Source organism: Leptosomus discolor, chromosome 1 (genome assembly GCF_034619465.1).
Source record: "Leptosomus discolor isolate bLepDis1 chromosome 1, bLepDis1.hap2, whole genome shotgun sequence".
NCBI lineage: Eukaryota > Metazoa > Chordata > Aves > Leptosomiformes > Leptosomidae > Leptosomus > Leptosomus discolor.
In genome coordinates this window covers 95,679,452-95,705,407 of record NC_141391.1, presented here as the reverse complement: position 1 = coordinate 95,705,407, position 25,956 = coordinate 95,679,452, and the positions used below count along the sequence as shown (strand labels likewise).

Genomic DNA, 25,956 nt, shown 5'->3' with positions numbered 1-25,956 from the left:
GATAGCTATCTTAAGACCCTCTTCCACTTTACTTGGGAGCCAAAGCTGTTAAAAACAAGGGGGAAAAATGTGTCAACTACTTACAAAGTAATTTATACTCCCTCTGGGCCAAATCCTGCAATACACCAGTATATCCTGATGTGGCCTTATTGAATAGTTTCATTGTGTGATTTTTTTTTCATAATTTTACAGAATCCCTCTATTGTGTTGAGTGGTTTTTTCCTGTACAAAAGCTACACAATTCATTATTAAAAACTTAATTTTGTTTACTGAGGAGAGTAAAGAAAAGGGCTTTCTAGAAACAACCACTACCTAAAAAAAATCGTTTAATAATTGACCTGTCTTGTAAAGTAAAAAGGTAACTCTGAGTTGAACAGATTTTTTGTTTCTCTCTCTTCTGTTAGAAATGTGATGATCAAAATTTTGGTGAATGCTGTAGAATGTTCCTGTGTGTGATTTGGAGCTGTCTGGGTTTATGCCTATGTAAAGCTTTATAGATTGTTTCATTCTGGTACCCAATTTAGATCATAAAGAATGTAATAAAGTTGAACATCATAAAGTTAAGTAAAGGATATAAATAACTTTATGGAAAAACAGAGTTAAATTCAAGTAGTGAAATAGCTTTTTATTACCACTGACAGATTTTTAGAAGCCTTATCAAATGCTTGAATTAAGATTTTTTTATTGACTTTAATGAAAGAGATCCTGGGAGGCATTACTGTCTTGTGTCAGCAGTACTGATAAAGAAGTTGGAAATAAATGTGAAGAGGTTACTAATTTTGGAGGCATTGGTGCTTGGCTGTTTTCTGTATCATGACAAAAGATTTTACTTTATTTGTTTTGAAAAGTATACTGGGCTTTAGGGCTGTGCCTAATGGGGAAGATCTTTACACATTATGTTTCATCTCTATCAGTGCATCAAAGGAAGCAAGGTTTGATAAATAGTAAAACCAGAAAACTGCTACTTTATGCAACTGCCTACACTGAAGGAGACAAGAGAAATCATTCTCCTGTTGACTCAAGTAGTTTGGTCACCTCTCCAGGGACACTTTCTGTGGGTGATTCTGAATGCAGATGTCGTTCGATTTACAAGTGAGATTTTCGCTCAGCAGGAGAACAATATCAGCTTTTGTGTAACTGGGGCCTCTCTGCGCTACTGGCTTTGTCTGCATCTGTCTGTCCTGCGTCAGATAGTTCTCTAGGCTGTCTTTTGGCTGTTAATTTAAGAAGTTTGTTACATTATTTTCATAGATGGAATCGTTAAGGTAAGTGTTGTTATTTCTGCAAGTATATCTGTGATAGAAGCCTTGTGAAGTTTTAAGAAAGTTTGTTTTACCTTTTACTGGCATAACACATTACACATGTACCATTTTAATTGATTGAGATTAAATAAATTTTGGACTAGCTACATGTATCATATCTATATGTGTAGCCCCTTCTTCCCTTTAGAGTTTGATTTATATTCACAGTGCATATATTTAAGGCACAGTGATTTTTCAAGAGAATCTTGCTTTTATGCCTGTTATCCTTTGCTGCTAATGGTAATGTTTCAAAGGAACATGCATCTGTGCATACTTCAGAGTTTTCTTAGTATTTCTTTTGAACTCAGTCATCCAGATTTGGTCCTGAAGTCCAGACTTTTAAGGAAACTTATTTTCTCTTTTGCTAGATTGGATGTTGTTGGGACCTCAGTTTAGCGTCTTACATGGTTGGCTAAAGCTTTCTACTGGATTTGTTTTGGTTTGTTCTGTTTACCCTCTCAACGTTGGACGTTGGCACGGTAAATTTGAACGTCTTTTGTAAACATAGCAGTTATTCAGCAGTGTCCAGCCATAGCTGATACTATAGTTCTCTATTTGAAAATGTTTTAAATTCTTCACAGATTTATCCCTGATTTGCTCTTTTCCGAGCCAAGTGTATTAATTTAACAATTCTATTGTATACTTTGGAAAAAAAAAAACAAAGCAAGGGACATTTGTATTTCTGTTTTCAGGTCGCTTTCGTTTCTTCCTTTCTTTTCAATCACAGATAGACTGGAATATCTGTCATATGATACAGAAAAGAAAATAAAACCAGCAGCTGTGTATAAAAAGCTTAAGTATTTTCATGAGTTATCTATTTTTTCTATGTTTTGATTTGAATAAAAGTGGATTTCTATGTGAATCACATAGTGTGGTTCAAGTTTTTTGGATCAATATTGGTTCTTATCCTCTTGAATACTGATTGTGTTAAAACTAATAAGTGGAACATGTTTTGGTGAGACATGAATGCATTTCTTCCGGAAAAAGAGATCAGAAAGTGTATGTGTGCTAGATGTCTTGCTAAACTTCCTCGGAGCGTGTTATGCTTATGTGAAATAATCCTTTCTCGTTTTTAAAACACCTTGTTTTCCTATTTTTAATTATCCTTTAATTGATATGTTTGTAAGACAAAAGCAAATGGAAAATATTTGCTGAATCAAAAAAAGAAAAAGAAACTATGTTGGCAGGAAAGCACCTTGCTATTTGGGGAATCAAATCTGGCTTTTATCCCAGTCCAGCAGAGGCAGCATGCTCAGCCCCAGGGAGTGGGAGGGACTGTCTCTCTCACTGTGAAAGAAACTCCAAGTAGTGTAGCAGGAACAATGACCAAGGCTTAGGGAGAACTATTTGAAGAATTCCTTCAGCAGGTGGGCTGGATCATCATCACCAGTGCAGTATGCTTTAGAGAACTAAAAGGTAACTTCTCTGGAAGGCCATATCTGAAAGAACACTAAAAGCAGAGGCTATTCTAGAATTTCCTCTGCATTATTTCATAATCGTTCTCTAAAATACCTTCAGTTTTCAGCTTCCTTCATATCTTTGCATTTCATTTTCTGTATTCCTGGGATATGTAGATCATGGTCCTGGTCAGCATCATCTCGTAGGTTTCTTGTTCTTCCTGTTTCTCTGTCTTACAAATTTATATGGAGAATTTGTCTTCTATTTAGTCTTCTGAGCAGAAACTGGTTTTATTCTATGTTTTTATAAAATCTTATGGAATACTGATACATGACTAGGTCTCTTAAACACAAATACTAATAAGAGCTAACAGTAACTTTTATATTGATTAAGATTAATTTTTGAGAAATTTATGTATCCACCACTTTCCAACACTGCAAAATTCTGGGTCAGATTGCATGACATGGTGATAGTTGCTTTGTTGCACTTAACCTGTTTTCTTTCTAACTAATCTTTTGTCATTTCTGAGTATTTATAAGCATAGTACTGATGTGGTGAATCATCAAGTGAAATTCAACTTAATAAAGTATGAACTTTAAATGAGAATTGTACTATTTAGCCCATTTCCCTTGGCCTAATGTCATCATCCCTATGTCAGTGGTGTGTCATTGTGAGTGTGCAAGTCTGTGTGTCTGTGTGCACCAACATATCTTCTTCCAAAAGCATAAATCTGTAGACTTTTTTTGGTATGTGGAATTAAAAATTCCCTTGATTACAGTGTATTTTTATGTTACTGAACCCTGATCTGTCAAAGAACACTAGAATTATATTCCTGGCACTTGTAGAACATTTAATTAACTTCACTGATACTGTTTTGAGGTAGAGAGGATCTTTTTCGTATTTGACTTTCTACTTTTTCTTCACTTCATGTTCAGTGTAAGTCAAGTTAGTTTCAGTTCTGTTTTAACCATAAGGCCTACCTGTTTGAGGGTTTTTTCATTGTAAAACTTCAGTTTCTCTGATTTATTATTTCTCCAGCTTGGGACTTACTCTAAGAAATGACAAAAATAAAGAAATGCTACAGCGCCTGGGATACAGACCACAAATATTGAATAACATCAATTTTTGTTGGTGCTGGGAGCTTTCTTCAGAATGATATTTCAGTCTATGCTTAGTTTACATTACAATACCCAAAGGCAGTATAGTAACAGCCCAGTAAGCTGTGCTTCTCTCTCTGAAGTCAGTCAGGCCTCACTGCCTCCTACTTCCAGTTATACAAGTATTTGGCTGGTACATGTTGACTGGTCTTTGTACTAATGAGCTAATTGCAGTATATTTTTATTCTCGGTGCATCGTTAATAAAAAAATTTACATGGATAGGGAGAAACAAAAATGGTTCTAACTCCAATGTTAGCACCTTCTCGTGCAAGATATGCTGAATGTCACAAAGCAGGTGAGAAGCTGTGTTCTTTGCCAACCGTCTGTAATCATTGTGGATTTAACTAGTTTTATATGGATTCTATATCCCCCTGGAATGAGGTTCATGGTCATTAGCATCCTTTTCTTCAAGGTGGTGTTCTAATTCTGAAGAGTTAATTCAGCTGACAGAACTGAGAATGAAGCCTATGTAGTCTTAACCTAAGTCTAGAGTTCCTGCTATAGGTTATTAGCCCATATTGGAAATGGAGAGGGCAAGATGGGGACAAAGGTTATTCTGTGGGGTGTATCAAGGTGTTCCCCATATAAGATAGCTCTTTTTATAGCCCTTCCTGTGTTGAGGGATTAGTGTTCCCTGGTGCTTAGAAAATCAGAGTCATTTAGGTTGGAAAAGACCTTTAAGATCATTGAGTTGAACCATAAACCTAACACTGCCAAGTCCGCCACTAAACCATGCCCCTAACCGCCACAGCTACACATCTTTTAAATAGCTCCAGGGACGGTGACTCCACCACATCCCTGGGCAGCCTCTTCCAATCCTTGACAGCCCTTGCAGTGAAGAAGTTTTTCCTGATGTCCGATCTAAACCTCCTCTGGTGCAACTTGAAGCCATTTCCTCTTGTCCTATCACTTGTCACTTGGGTCACCAACCCCCACCTCACTACAACCTCCTCTCAGATGGTTGTAGAGAGTGATAAGGTCTCACCTCAGCCTCCTCTTCTCCAGGCTAAACAACCCCAGTTCCCTCAGCTGCTCTTCATAGAACTTGTGCTCTAGACTCTTCACCAGCTGCGTTGCTTTTCTTTGGACTCACTCCAGCACCTCAGTGTCTTTTGTGCTTACTTTTGTCTGCTCAGCTGCTTGGTGTCATCTTTAAAAGGTGATTTGCCTTGGTTTTGTTAAGATCAGTTTCAAATAGATATTTGATGCAGGAAAAAAAAAAATTAAGTGACTATGTTACTGAAATAGCGGGATTTTTGTGTCCTTAAAATTACAAATATGTTAAAGTACCTTGTGAAATAATGACCTAAGCCCATATCTTTCACAACAGTACTACTGGTACGTTCCAGAATGAGAGTGGGGGGTTTTTATTGAGACCATTGAATTTCATTATGTTGATTTTCTGACTACTGTGCTAGTTTTCTTGGTACTGCTATGTGCAAAGCAGTACCTTTATCTCATCTCAGTTTTACTTCTTTCATCTTTCCAAAAGAAGTTAAAACTTTTGCAATGTGAGCAGAGATACAGGAATGGAGTTGAGACCCCTCAAACAAATAGCTGGAAGGATTTGTGGCAGAGAGGTCCTGAAATAGAAAAAGATTAGATGGCGTACTGAAGGTGTCTTGTAGTGTATAGTGGAGGCCTAAAGGGTACCTGGAATATCTTCAGTCAGCTCATGGCAGCAGAAATTGAAGAGTTCTCGCCTCCCTTGAGAACGCAGGTAAGCATCCTGGTCAGTCTACTTCAATGTAAATAATTTTTGCTTTGTCACTATGATTTTAAAGTGTAGCATATATTTATTGAAGATCATTCAATCCCAGGCTTTTCTTACCACACTTTCCAATTTGAGAGAATATACATTTACTTACATGTATCACATATGATCTAGAATTTTGCAAAATTGCATCCTCTTCCTCTTTGGCAAGCTATGTACATGTACTGTCTGGCATATCTTTTAACATCTGCTATCACTTGTTGAGAACTGCAGCTTCTGCAGTCAGTAAAATTTTTATGATAAGTATTAATACGGGTTTTTCTAAAAATATGTGACAAATTATGGGTTAGAATCCTAATTTATAGTGAAATACAATCCTGTCAGATACTGAAGTCTGGATTCATTATACATGAATGAGGCATTTAGGAGCATCTGAAATTAAATAGAAGGAAATTATGTCTTTTGTGATTCTGAGGAGTAGCATAACTGTTTATTATCAGTACTTCTGTGACACAATCAAAAAAAAAAAACAAAACCTAACCTCTTGGTTCATATTCGTTAAATATAAAGCAAATCAAGAGGCATAATTTAAGAGGATGGTTACAGACAGAAAACGCACACACTCCCTGCAGTTTATGTTGTAAGAATATAGTCCTTTCCTCAGCTTTTTTATCTCTGAAGTGTGAAGTCTTTGAATTTACAGAGTAAGTGCGTAGCACATGGTAGTTTCTGCTAAAAAGGAATACATTCTACAATAGAGCTAAAATTTGTTCATAGCTTATGTGTGCTGAAGGTAAAAAGTTAGCCCCTTGCAAAGAAATAGAATGTACAAATTGGGTATTACTGAATATCTTGACACTTAACCATGTGTTCTGGACCAGTACAAGCATAAATGTGTCTTTGAATCTGCTTTTAGATATATCAGTTAAAAAAATAAAATTAGATCAAAGATTGATTTAAAACAAACTGTAAAAATATTTAATGTTCTATAAAGACTGTGAAAAGCAATGTGCCGTATAATAACACATAAGTAGAAATATTTCCTTTATTATTTTAAAAGCTAAAATTGCTGCTTGTCCAAACTAGCACTATAAGAACAACAGTTAAAAACTGGTCACACCCACATACATAAGCACAATGGATTTAGTGTATGGAGCTACACAGATTTCTGTAATCATAGTTTCAGAATTAACTTTGTGTGATTTCCCCACAGTTCGTGACTGCCTGTAGTTGCACTACAGGATTGTAACCTATTGAGAGAATTTAAACTTGGATACATTTTCACTTTTTTAAGTTTTGATCAAAAGATAGATACAACAGGTATCCCAACATTTAGCTACATGACAGAATGGAAAACCTTTTCAGTGTTCTGTACCTTAACCTTCTAGTCCCCTGGTCTTTCCAAGCACAAAATATGGCAATGCAAGATTTAGATGATAAAATACTGAGTGGTATGTAATGCCACGTTCCATCTTTGCCTATTGCCAACACTGGCAAAGGGCTGTATGCTTTCCTTCCAACTGTCCTGTAACCAAATTGCTACCAATAGACAGACCCTGTGAAGGCAATGAGGACGATTTATTTCTTGGTTGCTTTTTACCCCTTGGATTACTACGAAGGCAATGCATACACAGTCCTTTGGCAGTGCACTTCTTAGGGTTTGGGGGGATGTGTTTTCCCGCTGAAAGGAAGCCTGAGATCATTTCAGGGTTCCACCTTAATGAAACAGATACCGTATGTCACAGTCTGTCGTTAATTTTTATTTAATTAACGATCCTCAGTAGAATGAACCTTGATTGTTTGTGCTTCACTAAGATGCTATTCCGACAGACAGTGTTTGTTGTCATGTATAGCACACTGAAGGGTCAAGGAGTTTTATTCTAGCAGTTCTTGAAGTGTATCGGTTAATATATTTCCTCTTTCTCCAGTAGTAAGGCATGGACCACTAAGAAACGTGTAGTATCCTCTGCGTGCATCAGAAATGTGGTCATTAACAACCTGCTAACGTGTATTAAACATTTTCCAGTCATTTTAGCGTCATTGGTGTGTCAGTTTTGCATGGTCAGAATTTCAGGTTTTGTGTATGCAGTACAATGAAATTTGTTGTTCTCACTCTCTAAAAGACAATTGTTTGCCATTCGTGTGCACTGGGAGTACACAGCGAAAAAGGTTTTGCCCAGTTTGGTTGGGTTTCCACTCCTCTCTTCTTCCCCCCAAAAGTAAAGTTCTTGATTTAAAAAAATCTGGTTTTATGTTAATTTCTGACACAGGTAGCAGCAAGTGTAACTTTATTCTACAAGTAGCACATTATGAATATGTAAGAATACAGATGACTTTTGAAAGCAAATTGCAGTTGGCCTACATTTTGCAGATATAAGTTCCTCTAAAAACTAGAAGAATATGTGTGTTTCAGTTCTATCACATAAGTAATCGTAATTAAAGTGAAAGTTGGGGTTTACTATAAGAGGTTTTTTTACATAAAAGATAATTTGTGTGTTCCATGAATGTGAATACGTAGAAAGAAATTGAGTATTGCAAATTAGCATAACCTCTGTCAGGGTTACTGAAAGTCTGGGTGCCTGAAAAGTAACAGGCTGCAGTGATGGTAGCTGTGGCATGACAGAAGCAAACAGTTGTCTGTTTAGACAGAATTCATGTACTGCTTCAGATTGTCTTGTTCTGTGGATACTGTGTCAGGGAATCTTCATTTTAGCTGATAAACTACTTTCTGAAACCTTCTGTTGAAGGATTGTTAGCTGTTTAATTGCACAGCATTTCACTGTGTAAGGAACTTGAATGCAAAGGTTGGTGATACTCCTGTTCTACAATAATTGTTATCACACAGAAAACAATTTTGAAGCTGTGGAGAGCTGTTAACCTGTGATGCTCTAGAGGTCACAAAGTAGAGTCTTAAATATGCCTCAGACTTTCATAAGGGACAGGACTGTGACATATGCTGTAGAGTTGTGCTGGGAAATTAATGTTAGGTCACTGATGCTAGAATGGTAACAGTGAGCTTCAGACACAGTCCTTAACAGTGAAAAACAGAGAGTTGAAAAGAACAAACTGTTCTTAAACAAAGTTGAAGATAAAGTCCCTGCTGACCTTGTTATTCGGTGTGTTTTCCAGTAGGAATTGTTACCTTCAGGGTGTTTTTCCTTGAGGGCATAAAATCCCAAGGAAACAGGCACCCATGGGAAGGGTATAACACTTTGCATGGAAAAGGAGATGTGAAACAGAACTGGCAGAAGAAAGAATGAAGTAGTCTATCAATTATCTAATTGGTTCTTTAATTGTAGCACTTTGATACTACTGCTTGTGAGTATTATTTCGTTCAGTAGGTCATGGATTTCTTTCAGACTTGGGGGACATGAAACCTCTAGGGTAAATGGAGTGCCACGATAGGGAGCTGTGAAAGGTAACAAAGCAACAAGTCCATTTGTTAATAAATGTTGCTGTGCAAGGGGCAGCACCTCCACCCAAAAATTTTTGGATGGTACAAAAGCCTAAAAGGTGATGAAAAACAGTCCTCTAATATCACTGTGTTGCATATGGTTATATTGTTCAGAAAGCAAAAGTTAAATATATAAGCACATGTTTTAATGATTATTTTTAGATGTTTCAATTCAGGGACTTGATATTTGAGGTTGGCCACCCAGTATCTGTCTGTCTGAATTATAACTGAATCCTTAGAAAATGTGTGTTTGTGTTGAAAGGTCACAGGAGTTTATGCTCTAACAGTTCAGTAGCTCTTGTTTTAACAGAAGTTTCTCATTTGCATCACAGACACTTCCAGATTTTGGATAGGTAAAATACTTGCTGATTTCACTGTGTGATATAACTTTGATTACATTCAAGATTAGACCAGAGAGGCTAAATTTCTGCTAGTTGTGATGTATCTAAATTTTTCAGTGTGACATTGAGTGGGGGTTGTGTTCGGACAATATTCTGACTCCTCTTACAGGAAATGGTTAAAAAGGAATTTCTGCACATCTGAAAAACTACTCAGAAGAGAAGAGTTTGTTGTTTTGTCTGCCTGCCTGATAGTGGATTAGGCTTTCGGCTGTCTGCTTTTAAATATCAGAAGAAACGAGTTCCCTTTATACAGGCAGAAGACAAGAAATCTCAACTCCTACGAAAGCTGGTCAACTGATAGTGGCACTACTTGACTTGTTGTGGGTATTCTCTTCATAGCATTTGTGTTCTAGCATGCGAAATTCAAAGAACTATTCTGTTAATTAGCTATAATGTCAATTTATGTTTGTTATTTCAAGCTTTGTTGATATATCGGTTGTTATTGTTAAGCTTTTCTAGAGCAAGCTCTTGATTTTCTGTGTAGCAAATGCAGAAGAACTGGTGCTAAGGAGTGAGACTGAAATGCAAAGTATTCAAAAGTCTGGAAACTCCAAAGGTTACAATTGCTGTGGCATTTTACAACAATTTTTTTTTTCATTATTATGTTTATGCTCATTGCTGAGTGAAATTGTTGAAGGTAAGGCTACTGCGGTGAGAGAGCAGAGTTATTTGCTTGAAAGTAGAGTGTCCCAGCAAAAAGAAGTCCGTCATTAGGGCACATACAGGTTTTACTCTGGTGAAAGTCTGTTGGTATTACATAGAAAAGCGTTCTGTTGAGGACAGTGACGAGTAAACCAGTTCATTCTGTCCCACAGGAAACCACCTTTGGTATGGTCTCTGAAAGACTTAGAATTGCAGGGCTGCTGAAAGGCAGCAGCATTGTAAACAGGCTGATTTTCTGTGATTAAAATTGTATAGCTAACTGCAGTTAGTAGTGTGTTCTGTACCACAGGAGTATATAAACCCTCGCTGTAATTGTCATTAATGTTTACTTTAATCTATGATGTGAGCAAATGGGTTTCCTTCAGAGTTTTCATAAACATTTTGTAAAACATTTGTGTAAAGGTGTGTTGGATTTGTACATCCAAGGGAAAAAACGTTCTTAAGGTGTCTAAGTGAAACCTCTAAATTCAGATGCTTTCAGAGACGAATTATGGAGCTGTAAATTCCTTCTTCTAAATCACTTCTGCTATAGCTATTGTTTTAAGTGCAAAAATATTTGAAAAGTATTGTGAAACAGTCCTTTTGCAAAGATTGCAAAGAAGGTAGGACTGCTTCATCAGTTGTGGTGCATTAATGCATAGTGTAAGCTTTACTCCTCTTACCACCTTCTGCTATGTTCTGGTGAAAGCTTCTAACCATCTTCTGTAACCAGTAAAGTCCAGTTATTGCTAGAGTTAATGTGGGTTTTGAAATAGACTAATAACCTAATGCTAAAAAATTCTGTCCAGACTGAACACACAATTACTAAAATTGGAAATGAGATGCACAGAATAATATCCTAGATTCAGCTGTCTGTTTATGTGAGTACATACCAAACAAGAGACAATTTAGAACCAGACTTTTTTTTTTTAACGGCCAAAAAAATTGTGTGGAAGCATTGTTGAAATGGTATATTGAAAAAGTTAAAATCTAAAGCAAGTACTAAGAGGTACTAATACTTCCTTTGTTTCTGGGTTTACTTATTATTACTTCGTATGTTTTTAAAGATACATATCTTGGTTGTGTGTTCTTATTTCTGCTTTGACTACATAAACAGTACTTCTGATATAATCTTGTATATAATATTATTTTAATTTCTCCTAAGGATGCATTAGAAATCCATAATGACATATGAACCTGGATAAAATGAATGGTTCATGGGCTATTGCTGTGTATGTATTTATAAATTTTGAAAGAGTCTGGTCATTTTACTGTGTTCAGTGTGTAATAATGGCATTTGGCTTGTGTATTGTAATTTGTACCACTACTCTCCAGAACAATTCAGTGATATAATGCATTATACCAGAGAGAGATTTTGTGGCCTGAACAAGATTGTTTCCAGGTGAGATGTAAAGACAGACACTGAGACAGTTTGGTAACAACACTCGTTGTCTCCACCAGGAGACTTTTCTGTTGCTAACATCAAATGTCAGTAATAAGTACAGCTGTTTTGTTGTTAAAAAGGGATTAAAACCAGTTATAAGTCAAGACAGCATTTACCATCATTTCAAGAACCATAATTAAAACCTAAGAATTTGTGGCCCATTTATAAAAAGACGAAAAACCCTTGACATGATGAAGGCCACAGGCAGCTCCTGTTTTAGAAGTAATTTGGAGCACAGAGATGGTAACAACTGACTGAACATCTACAGTGTGCCTAAAAAAATACTGTACAGGAAATGATAAACTACATTTTTCTTTATGTCATTTGGATTTTCTCATGTGGAAATTTTCTTTGACCATTGATGACTTCACATACAAAAATAAATCTTTCACTACTGCTCCCTTTAGGATAATTCATAAAACACCAGTTTTATTGATACAGATACCATTTTCCAACAAATTACAAAATAAATTATTTACACTGAAATTTTAAAGCTTAATATGTTGTTTATGGAATATGGGGCAAGAAGAAGCAATTTTAATTATATAGCCTAGTCCCTTTATATGCTAAAATCTCCATGCACTAACTTAGGTTAGAGTATACCATTTCAAAAATGTGTTTCTGATTTGTTAAAAAGTCCCAAGACAGTAAATCAGTTACACCCTTAATTACCTGCAGTGTTGATATTTGTGCTTCAATTCTACTCTGAATTTATCCTGACTACTTCCTTTTACCTGGATCATGTGACAGTTTTGTCATTTAAATTGACTTCCCTTATATTATCAAGCCTCTGTCGTCTTTAACCATTTTAAAAAATAAGAGGGGGAGAGATGATTGATCTTTTTTGGAAAGCTTTTTCTAAGCTCTTTCTGCTTCTTGGCATCCTTACTGTATTTTGAATGTAGAACTGAACAGTGATCTGTTGTGGACACACGAAAAATACAGGTAACAGTCTTAACTGATATTCTCATTATGGTATGGCATTAGGCTGTAGTCTTCCCTGGGAGAAACTCATACATAGCTGACTTTATGCTTTCTGACTCCTCCTTCTCCCTGCCAAGGTAGTGCCCCCACTTGTAAGTATTATTGGTCTTCTTTGTTCTTAGATATATGATTTTTTTACTTGGGCAGAAAATACGCTTTTCTTTTTCCTTGCATGCAGAGGTTAAAGTCGTGGTAACCCAGTTAAACAAATGAAAAAGTGTTTTACTTTTTTTCTTAAATCAGTATGCCTTCATGAAATGTCTCTGGTTTTAATTAGGAATTTACCATTTAAAAATGCATTTCAAGTTGGAGAGATTGAAGTTTCTTTTCAGGTTTGTTGTGGGGTTGTTTTGCCTCTTACTTTAAGACTGGACGGAACATCAGAGAAAAACACATTATACTTGTGGTAAAAAATGTAATGCAGTGAAGGCTGTTTGCATAGTGTTTCAAATAGACCCTGGAATGAGTGCCTTCTCCTGCAATGAGCTTTGGAGGTAGAGTACCCAAGAAGATTCTCGGGAAGAGATCTGCTCATGCTAGTGAAGCCACCAAAAATACAACCTTTCTGTAGTTGAGGCTGTCTTCTACCTCCAGAAACAAGGAATGGATCACATGGCTTTGGTAATATGTAGGCTTTAAGCCTTAATGCAAATATGAAGGTATTTCTTTTAAATACTGTTGGAGTCCCTCTGAATGGTTTAGTGCCTTGGAAGCAACTTTTTATAAGCAGCAGTCCTGGAAGATGAAATTTAAGTGCTATGCCTCAGCATGAAAGCACTACAGAAAAATAAATGCTCCCTTGTTTAGTCTGAACTTTGCCTTGATTTTTTTTCTGAACATTCTTAAAGGCACTTTGTTTCCTACTTTCCTTTTTGTCTCCTTCCTAGTCTCAGAAGATAACTCTCCCATGATAGCAAGAAAAAATTGTTTCTGTAAACTGCCAGTTGTTTTGGATCACGATAACATAGCAACTTGAGTGAAGTCAGCAACTTCAGCGACTTAGCTTTTAAAGAATTGCCAGAAATAGCTAATAAAAATATGTTCATGCTAACTTTTCTGTAATTTCATTAATCTTAAACAGGATGTGTGTGTGACTCCTCTAGAAAAATAAGTTCAATAATATTCATATTGGCTATCATGCATTTTCAGCAGCTCCTGCTGCACTTTACTCAATACCCAGTGCTTGGTGCACTCTCTAAACAGTTGTATGAATGTGATACTTAATAATTTGAAGTTGCTGGAGTTTGGGTAGCTTTTGTTTACTTATTTAAGAAAAGGTAAAAATGAATAACTGTATACGCAACTAAAGTATCTGCTGAACTATAAGCTTGCAGAAAGCATTTATTTTAAAAGCTTCAACAGTGGTCAAGGCTGCTTAAACTGTTGAGTGTAGCAGTGTTTTGGCAGCACAAGGTGAAGTTGTTGGATGTGCCAGAAACTGATTTAGCTTGACTTTTCTGCTTTTCTCTCTGCAAGACAGCGGTATAACTTGTCCTACAGGCAATAGTTTTTGGAAGCGACGTAATTTCCTCTGTTTGTATTTATTTGCATATGGATTTGAAATGTTCGAGTGTGCATTAGATTGTTAAGGAACACAAGGAAAATGACGATACTGGATTGCATTTGTTGAAATTTACATCTTCTCTAAAACTGAATGATATTTCATGTGAGAAGGAGTAGAGGGCACTTGTGCAGCTTGACATATTCCCTTTTTCAAACATCCAAGGCTGTCCTCAGCCAAACAATGGAGCTGTAAGCTTCTCACGGGAAGCTCCTGAGAACTCCTTGCTGAGCAGCCTAAATGGGGGGTTCTTATCGACTCATCCTTTACAGTGTTAGGATTTGCTGAAGGTGTTAGTCCCTTGTGTATTTTGAATGTTTGTTTACATACACTATTTTGAATTTCAGTTGAATTTTGAGTATTTCCAAAGTTGAGAGATTCCGCAACTTTCCTGGGCAACCACCCTCACTGTGATAAAAATTTCTCTAATATCCCAAAAATAGTTATTTGTATCTTTTTTCAGACTTACATTTCAAAGTAGTAGTCTACCATAAATAGGAAATAATTACAGGCATGACCATCTTTATATTGTTTGAAATGTAAGCCAAGAGATTTTTATTTTAAAATAATAATTATTACACTGCCTGTTTATTCTTAAGTATACATTTATTCCTTTAAAACATGCACAGTCTCTTAGGTTTATATGAAAGAGAGCCTGTAATAGCTATCTCTAATTTGAAACTGAAGATAGATCTTTCTCCTATTGTGTTTTGCATAGCTGAGGGGTTTTTTTTAAGTTTGTTTTTGTTTTAAAGTAATTAACCTGGAAGATTTACGATTGCCTATTTAAATACATTGGCATTCTTCTGTGCAATAGAAGATCTTAGTAAAATAAAGGTACTCTTTTCAGTGAGTGCTCTTTCTTGGAAAGGTTTGTTTTTCTCTTCTCCAAAGACTTTGGCTTTCGTACTGTTCTATCTTCAAAAGCATTCATTTTTCCATATTCTGAGGTTTATTTAAATTACTGTTCGGAATGCTTGATGATTTGATTTGTTGAGAAAAGTGGGATATGCAGATTAATTTTATTTTATAGCAGAAAATGTGATTTACAGCATTTATTTGAGATTCATAGGATCACTTCTAGTAGAAGAATATAGTTTCTGTAAATCTGTGGAAAAAGCATGGGAGGTTTTGCAGAATCCCTTAACCTCTTGCACTTTCCCATGTCATCCTATGAACTCTGAATCTATGGCACTGTTCAAATCAGGAAATGTTTAAAAATGAAAAGCCAAAACCCCAAGCTGCTAGATTTTATATACAGAACATCTGTGGGTCTTGCAGTTTAACAATCATCTTAATTATGGTAACATAAACAGGCTATTGTTGGTGCTCGTCATTACTTTATATAAAAAGTAGCATATGATTTCAGTAGTTTGTTTTCTTGTTATTTCAGCTTTATGACAAAATAAACACAAAATCTTCACCACAAATCAGGAATCCTCCAAGTGATGCTGTACAGAGAGCCAAAGAGGTAATGGCTTTAAAATATATTTTTTACTTTGAAAGTTTGATTGTATTTCAAGTGGAACTGTTTTTTCCTCATTAAGGTACTGATACATATTCTGTCTCATAATCTGAATTATTTCTGGAATTCTAACGTTGCTTACTTAAGTTACATTAAAAGTTGCATAAATTTGCAGAATTCCATTATGCCTGTAAGGATTACATATTACTCAGTTTCATCATATAACCTTTGCTGCAACAATAGTGGTATTAAAAGGAATGCTTCTGTTGGGTAAATGCAGTATCTTTCATGTTCATTTTATTTATCTACAGCAGAAGTTTGATGTTTATATGACTTAGTTACAAAAAAAGATAAATTCTAGGTATCAGCTTTTTAAATTGAAAACTAAGTTTGTCACAGATATTTCTAAGAGCAGACCTAGAAATGCAATGAAGGTGGCCCATTAAGACCAAAGATAGACACAGATGTTCTTATACCTGAAAAGTAGTATTTGATTTTTTTATTGCACGTAGTAAAAAAAAAAAAAGTTGTATTATCTATAATTACTAAAAGTAAGTACAGTAGTTGGGAGTCATGTCATAGGAAAAGACTGGTTATAATGCTATTAAAATAGAATGAACAGGAAGACTTTAAAACACTATGTAATAACTGAAGTCACACTGATAGACACGCTGAAGTCCTATTCTGCAAAATTTTCTGGCGGTTAGTCCTGAGAGGTGCTTCTAGAAGCAAAATGCTCTGCTTTCGTTGTCCAAGTAGCTGCATGTGAAAATAAAGGTGTAAGTATCAGGTTGCAGGCAAGTGAGTTAAAGCTTATTTACTCCTTCTTCCTTCCCCCAATGATAAGCTGAAGTATGCCTCAGATTTTATAAAATCTGGAGCTTGGAGGTGTAGTAGCGGATGGACGACCTACACTTGATGTCTTTAACAATTTAATTTGTGGAGAGAAGGTTTTAGGAGTATTTTTGACTCTACTTTTAAACTGATTGTTTTAATAAATGGAGACCATGTATGAAAGTAGCAATTGGTGGTCACCTATTAGCACTTCATTTCTGTCTCCATATATTTCACTGTTAGAGGAATACTGTCAATTAGAAAAAGACCAACTGTTTCCTTCACATTTCTGCTTTAATCTCTGCCAGAAAGAACATTGAAATTAGGTGTTTTATTCTCTTGCAGGGAGGGCACATTCTCCTAAGCCCTTTCCTGTCAAAAAAATGCTTTTGTATAATCACTTGGAGATATTCTGACTGACCAGTGAGGGTTTTCATTTGTTTGTTTAATAGCTTTATTTAAAAGAAAGTTCCTATGGACATTTCTGCTTATTTTGCAGGTATTGGAAGAAATTTCATGTTACCCAGAGAACAATGATGCAAAGGAGCTAAAGCGTATTTTAACACAACCTCATTTCATGGTAAGCAAATGCTACTCTTGTTTGGGTTTGGGGTTTTTTTTTCAATATTCTTTGTATTAGAAAACTTAAGTTCAGTAAGTTCTCCCTAAAATTTGCAAGTGACAAAACTGCATACAATACACTATACCTATTAATAAATATTTCTAATCTGCTGGTCTGGCAAAATAGTTACTGTTACTGCTACTATTGGTCCCCATTACTGTACTGAAAACTGTCAGCATTTTGGAGTAATCTAATTATGGAGCAGTTTCACTGTCTTTACGGGAGCTTTGTTCCACATTGAATCCTTTTGGATGTCCATAGGTAGAGCTGCGATCCTGCTGCTTCTTTTTTTCCAAGGACCTGTTAGGATAAATTCATTGCAAAATAAGTCTTTGTTTAATGTTATTTTACAATACATCAATAGCTTTTACAATGTAGTGAATCTGTGTTATATATCAACTCCTACCGTGTCTGTTTCCCAAACCTGATTTGTGGGCAGTAATTGTCCTAAGTTCAGGGATGTGACTGTTTACTAGCTTGGTTCAAGTTACTGAAGTCCAGTCTTTCAAAACTACTTTAAAGGACTTCTTTTTAAGCTGTGGATGAAGTTCATACGTTCAGAAACCAAAGTGTTTCCTTAAATCTGCTACACACTATTGTCACTTTAAAATCGTGAATCTGACTTTCCCTAACACAAGGATTATATGCAGGGGGCTTTGTGGAATTTGCTTACCTGAAAGCTGAATTACTGTAAGTCTGAAGGATAAACCTAATTTCCAGGAAAGAGTGAGCTGAAACCAACCTCATATTCAGGTATAAGATGAAAACTGTATGGCTGCATGTCCCAGTGTGTTCTTTTGATGGCCACTGTAGTTTTGGGTGCATTTATTTTAGAGCTTTAAATCAGATCAGGAATGTGTTTTTGAAGTGAGTCTCCTGATTGTACCCTTACAATGCTCTGGTTTGTATCATGTAAGGGTCTCAGCGCATGCAAACTAGACTCCTTTCAGATAAAACTAAACTCAAAGATGTATGCCAGAAGGCAGTATAATCCAGCAACTGATGGGCATTCAGTCTGCAGGGCAAGATGGAAGCTGATCAGAAGTTAAAAACTCCTGCAATGCATTCTGTATGTACATTGGGTCATCACTAACCCAATTGTTCTACTTGTTGATTCATTCCTGTTTCATTGCACTAATTATTAATGCAGACATTGGCTTTTTGTGTTGTACTCAGCAACACACTGATATGTCATTGCCCGGAGATGATACCTATCCTGAAGTCTGCAACAAATCTGGTTTGACGTTTAACAGGAATACTTGCTTGAAATAGAACATAAAACAAGGTGGAATGGTAGTCAGCAATATTGTAAGAAAGATTTTTAAATAAAGAACCAGGAACAATACTCTCTATTACTCATCTTCTTTATTTGGAATTTGACAGGTTCATTTGATTTACCTTTTTTTGCATAATTAGCACACACTATTGCAAAAACATTAGGCGCTGCGGAGAAAGAGTGTTTTTTAAGTATAAATTATTTTCAGAGTAGTCATTAATAGAAATTATTGTGACATAAAAATTTCAAACAACAGGAAAAGTATGTTGGAAATAATCTTTTATAGGTATCTCTATTTCCAACTGATAGCCTCATAAATTTAAAACTGTCAGAATTCTTCTGCTGCAATTCCATAACAAGTATTTTTGATGAGTAGTAATTTCAGTAAGTTAGACTATGGCATCCCAAGCTAAATTGCTAGTTGTTGGAGTCCCATCACTTCTCCCCATGTTTCATCCTCTCTCTTGCAGTTGTTCTGATGTTCATTTGACACTGCACTTCCGTGTTGCGCTGTGCTAAACTAGTAGAAAACTGCTCCAACAAACTAATGATCCATTTAGCAAAAAGAATTAGGGACAACTGGAATACTGCCAGAGCCAGAATGAGCAAGGGGACCGAAACACCCAGTCCAGGATAGGGAGAAACAGCACGAACATGTAAAGCAGCAGTTAAATCAGCATATCTTCCTGTGGATCCATACCTTTAGGGTGCAGATACCAAAGAGTCTCCAGATGTCAAAGAGGCAATCCCATCCTCTCCCATCGTTCCCAGTCTTGCTCCCAGATACATCTTTTATAAGGTTGCAGACCTTACAAAATTATTCTTATGTATGTGGCATTCTGTCAAACTTCCCTTCTGAGCCAAAGCCTTTAAAATAGATGTGGATTCCATTACACAACTCAGTAATTTTTCAGGTATGCCACCTTTATCTTCCAAAGGTTCCATTATATAAGTTTACTATGTGTCAGCAATTGAAATGTTTGCTGTACTAGGAGACTTTTACTTAATTACATATTGAAGTTTTATCCATCATCATGTGCCATCCTATGCCCTTCTTTGCAGACCTTGGTCCTGTGATATAGTAGAAAGCAGTTTTTATCACTAACCTGATTTTCAGCAGAATAGTCATGTTCTGCAAAGGAAAAGGAGACAGGGGGGAGAAAAAAATCTAAATTATCAAAATTTATAGAAATGCATGAAAATAGGTAACTTTAAGTAAAGTCCAATAGCAGCCTTTATATTAAATGTTTTCAATGTATAAATTGACCTTGCTGTACTTTAGTGTCTGGTGTTTCTGAATTTGTGTTAATTTTTGTAGAAAAGCAGAAAATACAGGTACAGGTTAGTATTTAACTAAAAATATTATTTGTGTAGATGGGCTTGAAACACTGGAAAAACAGGAGGGAATGTGGACAGAGCATTGCTAGCTTAAGGGAATTCTGTTCCATTTTTGTAATGCTGAATTCCCAACTATAGTTTGAAACTAATTTGAGGAAAGGGAATTTAAACTGTTTATGAAGTTATCATGATACACTTTAGAAGTGCTACTTTGGGAACAAATTTAGGATTTTCTAGAGGCCATGAAAATCCCATTTCTGTCTTGGATTCCACTTCAGAAATACATCTTGTAGGGATGGCGTTTTATCACTTTTTTTTTCGGTTTAAGTTCTGCTTAAATATTTTAATTGAGGACTAAGATGTTACAGAGTCAGATTTCTCTGCCAAAACAAATTCTAGACAGTCAATCTCAGGCCTTGCAAGATTGATGGGTTTTGCAAGTTAAGAGCTGTAAGCATTTAAATGAAAATTAAGATGTTAACTATGATATAGATTGACCTAACTGCGGTGGTAGCTGATCTCTCTACTATTGTAGAGGTATTGTGAGAACTAGGCTCGATTTATCAATACTTACCTGAGAAACCTGTCTATTTGGGTATAGAGGCAGGATCTATCTCTGATCCTTGATGGGTTAGCATAGGAGAAGAACTAGCATGTTCACATATAAATAGTATTTAGTTTTTGGACAGAAGCAAGCTAGCTATAATATACTCATTATTAAGAATGGAATGCAAATGTGAAATGGATGTGATACGGGGTTCTTAAAGATATCCTGGAGAACAGTGGGATGTCGTACCATAAAAAGCCTGGTACTAGTGGATACTGCTTTGCAAGTGTTTACACTTTGTCTAATTTTTATCTTGTAATACTGTGTTACACTTCTTACAGTTATACAGGCTTCATGTGTTTGCTCTAGCTTGGAGTTCTTCCACAGTCAGTTGTTCTGCTTATCAAAGATATTTAAATACATTTAATCAATTACATGTTGTAGCATTCTTTGCATCAAGAGGCAAATTAAAACTAGTGAAGTAGTATTTGACCAGTTTGTTGGTTTAGGTTGTAATTTTTATCAGACGTTTTGAACTTGGTATGGTTGTGCTGGGTCTGTGCTCTAGGGGAAGGGGAGAATATGGAAGTGATTATGCTAGTAAACAACAAAATCAGTATTTCATTCTTTCAGTCAATGCCAATCCACAGTCTGTCTTTATTAGAATGAAATACCACAGGATCTGAATGCCTTTCCATTTTAGTAGGGTGGGTATTATAGAATAGTTTGCTCAGAAAGGTAGCTTCCTAATTCTGGTGCATAAATAATTCTAGGCTTAATTCAGACACCTTACAGGTGTCGAGAAGAAGGGTGAGAGGGAAGCAGCATCATTCTCAATGAGCTATGTACAGTAGCAAATCAGGTTTACTCACAGAGATTTTAAAGGCTAGGTATGTGTCTATGCATTTGCAGTCTGCTGAAGTTTATCTTAGACTCCTTTAAGGGAAAAGTTCCTGTACAGAAAGTGAGGCAGAAATATTTTGGATTCCCTTTAACTTCTGAAAGCTTAAAAAATACTTGTAAGGAATGAGGGGGGGGGCATCAGAGATGATGGAAGTCTGATATTTTGTTGCTGTAACCTCCTCTAGGCCTTACTTCAAACTCATGATGTAGTGGCACATGAAGTTTACAGTGATGAAGCGCTGAGAGTTACACCTCCTCCCACCTCTCCATACTTAAACGGAGATTCTCCAGAAAGCGCCAACGGTGACATGGATATGGAGAATGTAACACGGGTTCGACTGGTGCAGTTCCAGAAGAACACAGATGAACCAATGGTATGGGAGGAACCTTGGTATTTTTCTTGGCTCTGTACGGGTAAAGACCAGTATTATAATGATTTTAACGGCAGTTTCTGCACTTTGAAGTAGGGTTGCCAGTATAATTGGAATAGTTCAGTAGTCACTGTAGATACTTATCCTCCTGTGTATTTCCTTAACCTAAAATACTATGTGTACATTCATACTACTGCTGTACCACTAAAGCTGGTTTTGTTTAAAAAGAGCCTTGTAGTAGTTATAGCAGATGAGGCTTTAAACAAAACTGGACGCTTTGCACTTCAGTACAAAATTACATTTTTAACAAACCAGAATCTTACATGCTCATAGATTAAAGTATTGCATATTTCTTTATACGTAGTGTCTGTTTTCATCGCTTATATTTAAGTGAGTTGCAAAGTTTTTATTTTAACCTTAAAATGTATACCCTGCCTTCAAGCTTTTAGGAAAAGTGACAGTTCTTAACCACTCAAGAATCACACTGATTAATATTTTATTTTAAAAATATAAACTTTTCTTTTTTCTAGGGAATCACTTTAAAAATGAACGAGCTGAACCATTGCATTGTGGCAAGAATTATGCACGGAGGAATGATTCACCGACAAGGTAATCATGTGTCATGAATAGTTTTGTCTTCAAACACATTCTTTAGATCATTTTGTATAAACTGTGTACAATGCATACTCCTCATTTTGATTGCTACTATTCCATAGTAGTGTACCTCTGTATCTGGATGGAGTCCTGTCAACTGCCTTAGTTACCTTCCCGTTGCAGATGTCTGCTGGCACTTTGAGACAAGGGCACACTAGGGCCTTTCGTTTAGGCCTTAATCAGGATAATGGCAATATAGCACAGTAAGAGACTGAAATGCCAATAATTTCTGGAGCTGTATTTATTTAATCCTCTGTTTAAAAAAAAGAGTCCTTAGACTAGTTACAGTACTTTTCCTTGCAAAAATGAAAGAGCTTTGTCCAACAAAAAATTTAAATTTCCCCATGTATTTTCATTTCCTCAATTCTTGAGGATCTTGCACTTTTGATGTTGAGACTCATAAAAATGATTTTTTAAATAAAAATCTCTCTTATGCCTAGAATGTGAATATTTCTTTTCAGTTTTCATTACTATAGCAAACCCTGCAAACACGTGTCTTTTCTCATCTCCAGTCAACCCCTTTTTTCCATTTTGTGTGTCTAGATCAGATGTGAAAAAGTGCCTGGGCTTTGTCCTACTTTAAACAGATGAACTTCCCTGCTATGTTGTTGGCTGCAAGTCTGGATTGCGCCCTTAAAAGGGTTACTTTAGTTTTTCCAGTTTGCCATCTTTTTCTTTTGATGAACACAAAAATGTTCATCATTTGTCAGACCAAAGTTCCTTCTAGCCTACTATTCTATTTCAAAGGAAGCTAGGAACAGGTAATTAAGAAGACAAAACATAAAACAGGGAAAGGGTACAGCAATCGTTTCCCTGATATATTTACTTCATCTCCTTGATATGAGCAAACCTGTCAAGAAGCAGGAAAGATAAAGCTTTTCATACAAGCAAAGCTGTAATTCATATAGACTTCTGTATTCCTTTAGCGAACCCTCTGAATTGAAATTTATTTGGCTTCTAAAGTGAATTTTAAAAGGAGATTGCTCTAAGACTTGCAGGAAGAAGGTTTTCTTCCAGCTGTACTTAGGTAGTGGTAATCTTCTGCAGAGTATTGTTTTCACATGACTGTGTTCCATAATGGGGGTAATAAAACTTTTAAAACCTTTAAAAACAGGGTGAAAAATCCAACTATGCCCATTAAAACTGTTCTTTTTAATTATACAGTGTCTTTTGTTTCTAAAGATTTGGGAAATTTAGCCTATTCTATATGTGCTTCATCTAAGGTGGCTCTTCTGCATATAGAGTTAGTTTGAAAATGAACTATACTTCAGTGTTTCTGTGGAATTGTCATCTTTTTCTCTTTTTTTAATGTTTCTAATTTTGTTAGTGCTCTAGATGCCTCTTAGCTTCACTGCTTCATTTGACGTACCTATATTTAGAATATTTTTACTGGATAGAACAGTGCAAGTGTAAGTTGACAGTGATCTTAAGCACAACATATTTTTGAATCCTATTGACAGGGTCTGTGGCTTTTTTTTGTTTCAGGGGTTATTTTATGTAATTATTTCTGCTGTCTCCTCCTGCTATACGGAAAACTGCCAGGCAATAACAGCAATGATTAGATAATAGATCTACTGGGAGGGTTACAGGAACTGTATAATTTCAGGTCTAGGAATATTAAGTACAAACTGCACAATTCCCAGTAACAAAATAATAGCTGTCTCCTGTTTCTGTGCGAGCTGTACAAGTCCTGCCGATTATAGTTGTCCTTATTCAAAAGGTGGGGGAGCTGAAGTGGGAAGATAGGCTTGTAAAGATGCTATCTGCTTGCACCTTCCAGAGGATTCAGCTCAATGAAAATGAAACACCAATTTCAGTTATTAAAAATAATCTTTTCTTTTGCCTTGTCTTCTTTTTTAGGGTAAGTAAATGAATTGTATCTTAGATCTCAGGCTTTTAGTTATGTCTTGACTTTCACCTTTGTGTCTGGGCCTTAACTTACCTCAGTTGTCCATTCACTGTTTACCTGTGGATTCTGTTTAGACTACTCATACTGTATTACTTTTTGGGATCTGCAAATGGCCCGAGTTCTCAGCATCTCTCAGTATCTTAACCCATGGGGGGGTTTTGCTGCTGACTGGTTTTGGGGCATACATGCTTAAATGTGAATACATTCTTAAGATGCATTTAAGAAGGTGTCCCAGTATGGCATTTAAAAAGATTTCCAAAGAAGAGAGAGAGGGCTTATTGGCTGCCCATTTAACGTCACCAAAAAAAACAGTAGTTGTACATTGTCTATGCTATATTCTCAAAGTAACTTATTTTAAAACTCACACCAATTTTTCAATTCTAACAAAAATGTATGTGGTGACTTGGTGAAAACACGATTATACGTTCTCAGCCTTTCACTTCCCATGGTACAGAATTTTCTTTTGGCTACGAAATGTGTTTCTGAATAGGGACTCCAAGAATTTGTTCTGTCTTCTTCCTAATAGGGTAGGATTTCTCATACTTCTGTGCAGGGCAAAAGCACACACTTCCTAGAACTGTCTTCACTCTGGCTTGCAAAAACAAAGAAGGAAATCATTTACTCCAGAAATATATCCATTCTTTGTTGTTACAGATGTGTTATACATCAATGTCATGAAAAGCTTAAGTTCTAAATAAACACTGTGCTGTCAATAGAAAAGGAACCAAAAGCAACCAAAATTAGATAATTAAGCACGGGAGCTACAAATGGTACAGAAGACTGGTTATTGAAAGATGTCAAGAACACTCTTTTCCAACAATAATATTTATAAAGAGTAAAAAGTTTCTGCAAATAATAAAAGCCTCTTCCCTCAAATTGAAAATGTCTTCCTGTGGTTTATCAGTGCATCCACCCCGCCAAAACAGAATGACCATCTACTGCTAAATGTCCATGCTTTATTCTCAACTTTTATGTGTACTGCTCCATTCCAGGCATGAGTAGAACAATATTCACTTCTGTCAGACTAACAGAAGTGGGAAATGCTCCAGAAGAGGGGATTTTATTTAAGTCCACTATTGAGATTATTTGTTACATGGATATCTGACAGGCTGGGGCATGAAGGAATTGAGAGCAGCCCTGCCGAGAAGGACTGGGGGGGTACTGGACATGAGCTGGCAAAGTGTGTTCGCAGCCCAGAAACCCAGTTGCATCCCAGCCTGCATCAAGAGAAGTGTGGCCAGCAGGTCAAGGGAGGTGATTCTCCACCTCTGCTCTGGTGAGACCCCACCTGCAGTGGGATCCTCAGTACAGGAAAGACATGGAGCTGCTCGAGAGAGTCCAGAGTTGGGCCACAAAGCTGACCAGGGGGCTGGAGCACGTCCCCTGTGAGGACAGGCTGAGAGAGTTGGGGTTGTTCAGCCTGGAGAAGAGAAGGCTCCGGGGAGACCTTACAGTGGCCTTTCAGTGCTTAAAGGGGGCCTGCAGGGAAGGTGGGGAGGGACTCTTGGTCAGGGAGGGCAGTGATGGGACGAGGGGCAACAGTTTGAAACTGAAAGAGGGGAGATTTAGACTAGATGTAAGGAAGAAATTTTTTACGATAAGGGTGGTGAAACAGTGGAACAGGCTGCTCAGAGAGGTGGTAGATGCCCCATCCATGGAAACATTCAAGATCAGGTTGGACAGGGCTCTGAGGAACCTGATCTTGCTAAAGTTGTTGCAGGGATGTTGGACTAGATGACCTTTATAGGTCCCTTCCAACCCAAACTGTGCTATGATTCTGTCATAGGATATGAGTCTGATTCTCATTCTAATATTTAATTCCATCAGATTTGTGTTTTGAATAATGCTAAAGATTCTTTATACTATTCCAGAGCATATGCTCTTTCTGATTCAGTATTACTGTTTAATAACAATTACACTCACTTGGAAAACAATTTAATTTTGGCATGATACAGTCAACACAGAACCTTTTTTTTTTTT

At 36.5% G+C, this 25,956-nt stretch overlaps 1 protein-coding gene across 5 annotated transcripts in view; it reads left to right on the top strand.

Annotated features, from left to right (window-relative positions):
* The window catches only part of CASK (calcium/calmodulin dependent serine protein kinase), a 222,445-nt gene that overhangs the window by 163,521 nt on the left and 32,968 nt on the right, over nucleotides 1-25,956 (top strand). For all 5 annotated transcript variants that reach the window (XM_086472286.1, XM_086472077.1, XM_086472347.1 and 2 more), the window contains 4 exons: nucleotides 15,451-15,528; nucleotides 16,856-16,936; nucleotides 21,228-21,416; nucleotides 21,944-22,022. In XM_086472286.1, the coding sequence (XP_086328412.1) occupies nucleotides 15,451-15,528; nucleotides 16,856-16,936; nucleotides 21,228-21,416; nucleotides 21,944-22,022 (427 nt within the window). The remainder of the gene's footprint in view (nucleotides 1-15,450; nucleotides 15,529-16,855; nucleotides 16,937-21,227; nucleotides 21,417-21,943; nucleotides 22,023-25,956) is intronic.